This window comes from Dendrobium catenatum, unplaced genomic scaffold (genome assembly GCF_001605985.2).
Source record: "Dendrobium catenatum unplaced genomic scaffold, ASM160598v2 original_scaffold_132613, whole genome shotgun sequence".
NCBI classification, from domain to species: Eukaryota; Viridiplantae; Streptophyta; class Magnoliopsida; order Asparagales; family Orchidaceae; genus Dendrobium; species Dendrobium catenatum.
In genome coordinates, this window is record NW_021451048.1 from 1 (window position 1) to 5,471 (window position 5,471).

The window sequence follows — 5,471 nt, forward strand, 5'->3', positions numbered from 1 at the left end:
AATTTAAACAGTTTTCCAAAGAAGAAAAACTTGGAATACCAAAGCCCCAAAAGTTTAAAACTTCCACAGTTTTGATCAGATTTCCACAACCTGAAATAATATGTTCTGTATTCTCTGATATCCCACATCCTCTAGGACAATTATCAAATTCTTGGAGCCTTCTATAACATAAGAATTTGTTAGTAGGAATGGCTTCATTAAGTAGTCTCCACCAAAACAACCTTACTCTTGGAATAAGCTTAATTTTATCAAGCCCACAGATACCCGTCAGCATAACAATTTTCCAAAACTTCACAAGCTAAGGACGTCAGTGATTTACCCAAAAATTTGAGAATAAGCTCCATCCGATCTTCCTTGCTCTCGTTGAAATGAACATTTCTGATAATTTCCATAAGTTCTGCACCAAAGAATTTTTGTAGCTCCTGCACATCCCATCTTCCATCCTTAATGAAATCTTCCACCATATAATTATCTTCAAGCAAATAATGAGTAAAAGTAGGACATTTCAGTAAGCTTTTGTCATAGATCCACGTATCTTTAACAACATTTATTAAGTTCCCTTTACCAATTTCCCATCTGATGATTGGCTTTAAAAACTTTCCTCCATTCTTAATCAATTTATAAGCAGTAGAACCCGTTCTGCTTGAAGAATCTTCTGACATTATATGACCATATTTAGGATACAAAACTTTATGTATAAGAGAATCAGTTGCATGATAATACCTCCATGTTAATTTTACTCATAAAGGACCTTCCTTTGAGCAAGAATTGATCCCCATACCTCCCACTTTCTTCGGTTTACACAGAGTATCCCAGCTAATATAATGAAGACCTTTTTCCCGGTTCCCTTTACTCCAAATGAACTTCCTGCAAGCTTTCTCAATTTCCAACATAATTCTTTTTGGTACTAAAGATAAGGTAGTATAAAATGTTGGTAATGCTAATAAAACAGAGTTGATTAAATTCAACATCCCAGCCATTGATAAGAGTTTGCTTCCCCACATACCAATCTTCTTCAATGCATTATCCAAGATGAATTGGAAATCAGAACCCTTCATCCTTCTCAAAGCCATTTTAGTACCTAGATAGTTGAATTCCTGTAGTTCTTTAAATTTTATAATTTTGCAAATTTTCCATCTCTTCCTTCTATTAACATGTTTACCAAAAAGAATACCAGATTTTTGAAAATTGACCTTTTGATCCGTCCAATCACAAAAATCCATGATAATCTTTTTAACAAGATTGATAGACTCCAACTTGGCTTCAGAGAACACCAAAATGTCATCAGCATAAAGCAAATGGGAAACTTTAGGACTCCTTGCTGAAACACTAATACCAATTGATTTACCCCTTTGATAGAAAGCATTTGTCAATAGTTGTGCACATAAAACAAATAGAAAAGGGGATAAAGGACATCCCTGTCGAAAGCCACTTTTTGCTTCAATCCGTTTAGAACAAATACCATTAATAACCAAAGAAAAGCTAGGATCAATCACACATTCCATGACCAAATCAGCAAAGAAATCTGGAAAACCAAAATATCTAAGAGCTTTGTTCAAAGTAGGCCAACCCATGGAGTCATAAGCTTGCTCCATATCAATTTTTAAAGAAACCAAACCATTAGCAGATTTGGAATGCCTAAATTTATGAAAAATATCATGGGCCACAAGAACATGATCCGAAATGGATCTACCTTTCAAAAAAGCTACTTGTTCATTAGAGATCAACTTCGGTGCAACATTTAATATTCTATTAAGAATAATTTTTGCAGCAATTTTATAAACTGAATTGCATAAACAAATAGGCCTGAAATGAGAAGGAGAAACTTGATCCTTCACTTTAGGAATTAAAACAATGTTGGTATTTTTCTAATCATTATTCATTTTACCACCAACAAAAAAATGATCCATAGCACTCCACAAATCCTTTTTTATAATGTTCCAAAAGAATTTAAAAAAGGTATAAGTCATACCATCTTGTCCGGGAGAAATGTTGCTTCCAAGCTCCTTTATGACCTTTTCAAGCTCTTCAATAGAGAATTTCCTTCGCAGATACTCTTTGTCTTTTTTCACTAAGACAGAATTCGGTAATGGCCATCCCAGCAAAACACACAATCTTTTCTTCCATTTGATGTTAAAAAACTGGAATAATATCTCCTCTATACCCTCTTGATCTTCCACTAAATCTCCTTGCATACTTTTGATACTATGGATGTAGTTGGAATTTCTTCTAGCATTGGCAAAAGCATGATAAAATCTGGTATTAGAGTCCCCATCCGAAAGCCATTTGATTTTGGCTCTTTGTTTCCAGATTGTATTAATCTGATTTAATAAAATGCTGAGTTCTTCCATACAAGCTTTTAATCTCCATTGTTCCTCAGATGTGAATTCCACTCCTCCCCCTTCCTTTTCCTGTAAAGTAATAATCTCCTTTTGAAGATTATCTTTGGCTAGATTAATATCCTTGAACTTTGATCTGCTCCAATAATGAAGATCCCTTAAAACTCTTTTCATTTTCTGATTCAAAATTTGAGCTGGATCACCCTTTGCATTTTTCTTCCAAGACGAAAGTACAATATTGGTAGCAGCTGGAATAAAAGTCTAGACTTCCTCAAATTTCAAAGTTTTGCTATGTGGAATGAATTTTAACAAGTTTAAAATAATCGGACAGTGGTCCGAAGCAAGTCTTGCTAAGTTCTTGATCAATAACCTGTGACAAGAATTGAAAGCTGCAGAATTAACCATGCATCTATCCAACTTTTCCAAGATTCTTTCAGCACCAATCTTATTGTTACACCAAGTAAACTTGGGTCCACTACTAGTAACTTCATGTAAATCATTACATGTTATAAAAGCCTTCATTTCCTTTGAAACCATGTTTAAACTAAACTTCCTCCCTCCTTTTTTCTCCTCTTTAGACAACAAACAATTAAAGTCTTCCCCAATGACCATTGGTGTATTTTTCACCAAAACCTTCTCAAGGCAATTCCATAAATGCCAACGTTTGTATACATCTTTACTAACATATATAGTAGCAACTCTTCAACATCCCTTGTTGATAACCTCAAGATCCCCAACAGCAAATTGAGAAGAAGCCTACACAATATTGAATTTAGCAATATCATTTCTCCAAATCAGTAAGATACCCCCAGACAATCCATCAGAAGGAACAAAAAAGAAGTCCCAACCATCTCCAAAAATTTCTTCAACAAGCTTATTATCAATCAACATCAGCTTAGTTTCTGATAACCCAAGAAAAAACACATCATTTTCTCTGATAAACTCCTTAGCATAAAGGGAAGTAGCCTTTTTCCTAACTCCCCTACAATTCCAGAAACCAATAGAAGACATTAATGAACCGAGGGGAAGAGGTTCCCCGCCCTTTTTTTATCATCTCCTTCCCATTTCCTACTCCTGGGATTTAGCTTAATAGGTCCCAAACCTTTTAATTGTTTTGTACCTTTCTTTTTGGAATTGCCCGAGACATTCTCCAAGCTATTTCCTTTATCATCCCTCAATCCAACTGTAGAAGAATCAAACCTGTTGTCCTCAACAGGAACCGGAACAATTCCCCATCCAGAATATGTTTTTTAATAACATTTGAATCTTCATCTTCAGCAACTTCTTCAATTAACTCCCCTTCCTCACTCATATTGAATAATACTTCAAACTGATTAGGATTGCACATAATATTAGCTTTGTTAATACTATGCTCTTCCTTGTTAATGACTGAATTGATATCAACTTTTTCCGCTACTTCTGTGCTATCACCATCCTTCTTATCCATTTGAATATCAGAATCACGTAGAAAAGAATTATTGATGTCTTTACTTTGGATATTAATCACCTCCTCAGTTGCTTTATTTTTATTATCTCTTACCGGAATCCTCCTCAATGTATTTTGAAAGTTGTTGATCTTCTTCCTCCTATTCCCATAATCGACATGGATCCAAGGACCATATCCTTCTTTATTTTCAATAGAATTCAAGTTATTCACCACCTTATGACTACCTTTATTACCAATAACTTTCCCATCTTCCTTAGCATCCTTTAAAAAACCTTTACAAGAATCTGTTTCCGGACATACCTCAGAACAATTTTTTTCCTCATGCCCAATTTTTCCGCACCTGAAACAGATTTGAGGGATTCTTTCATAGCAGATTTTCTGGAAGAATTTTCCCATAGCTCCTTCAACCCAAACTCCCTGTTGTAGTTTTTCATCCAAATTGATTTTGACACAAACTCGAGCATATTCTCTCCGGCCCCATTGAAACATGTTTTCATCTATAAGAAAAGGCTTACCAATCATTGAAGTAATTCGACATACATTCACTCTATCCCAGCTTTGTAATGGAAGGTTTGGTAATCGGATCCACACCAGAGCTGTCAACCCTTTCAAGGAAAAAGGGTCAAAATTTGGAGACCATTTGTCTATCCCAATAATGCTTCCATTAACATACCATGGACCACTATTTAAAACAGAATTCATAGCTTCAATCTCTTCAAACGCACATAATACCCATCCATTACCAAGTAAAGTCATATGAAATTTACCAAACTGTTCCCACTGCCTCCTTAACTCCTGCCCAATAATGTGATACGAAGAAAAACCCAACAGCTTGACGACTAATGATTTATGTAACCTGGAACTGTTCTCAGATTCAAATTGCTGGTTTAATTTGACCACCCCATCTACTAGGAAACCTTCACCAATATCAAAATCAATAGTTTTAAAATTCTGTTTTAAATTCCAGACACTCCTTCCAGAGTTTGTTCTTTGGGGGACATAAATTGTATTCTTGATACCAATAGAATAGTTTCCCAAAGAAGCCGAATCACAAAGACGAACATTGTTCCAACCTTCTTGTTCTGACGGAATTCCAGTAATGATTGATCCATTACTGTTATCTTTCACCTTTTCTTCATTACCAGAAGATGAAGGCGCATCCTTCAATAAATTTCCCAAAAGAACTTCGCCATTGATACCAGAATCATCTTCAACTCTTATTCCTTTTGTGAACTCCATATTTAAACCAGGACAAGAACCATTACTTCCAGCCTTCATATCTTCAACAATTTTAACCACCTGTTTTCCTTTTCCAACACAATCCAAATTCTTTCTTGGAGAAAGATATCCTCCCTCATTAATAATAAGAGGTTTAACAGATTTAAACATCAAAACAGCTTCGCGATCAAACACCTTGTCAACGTTCCCAAACGCAGGAGGAGATAAAGAAAGATTCTTATGATTAAGAATCTTGATCAGAGGAATAGATGAAGAACAAAAATCTCCAGCTCCGACGGAAGGAGGCCGCCGGCCCTCTACCGTCATCGGAGAAGAGACCCGAAGCGGGAAAGCAGAAAATAAAAAAACGTAACTTTCTCTCTCTAAAAAACTGGGACTATCTCTCTCTAAAAAGACTTGATCTAATGTGATGGAATATGCTTAATAGATCTAGTTAGGTGTCTTTA

At 35.4% G+C, this 5,471-nt stretch overlaps 1 protein-coding gene across 1 annotated transcript; it reads right to left on the bottom strand.

Annotated features, from left to right (window-relative positions):
• Nucleotides 1-39: 39 nt before the first annotated feature.
• LOC110113730 lies at nt 40-3,350 on the bottom strand (the record flags this gene model as incomplete). The annotated part of the gene is made up of 6 exons (XM_020846406.1): nt 3,146-3,350; nt 1,973-2,587; nt 1,007-1,783; nt 782-907; nt 265-655; nt 40-161 (listed from the first exon to the last, which is right to left on the bottom strand). Coding segments are annotated over exons 1-6 (2,236 nt in total), but the record flags the coding sequence as incomplete, so codon positions are not given.
• Between the last annotated feature and the right edge of the window lie 2,121 nt (nt 3,351-5,471).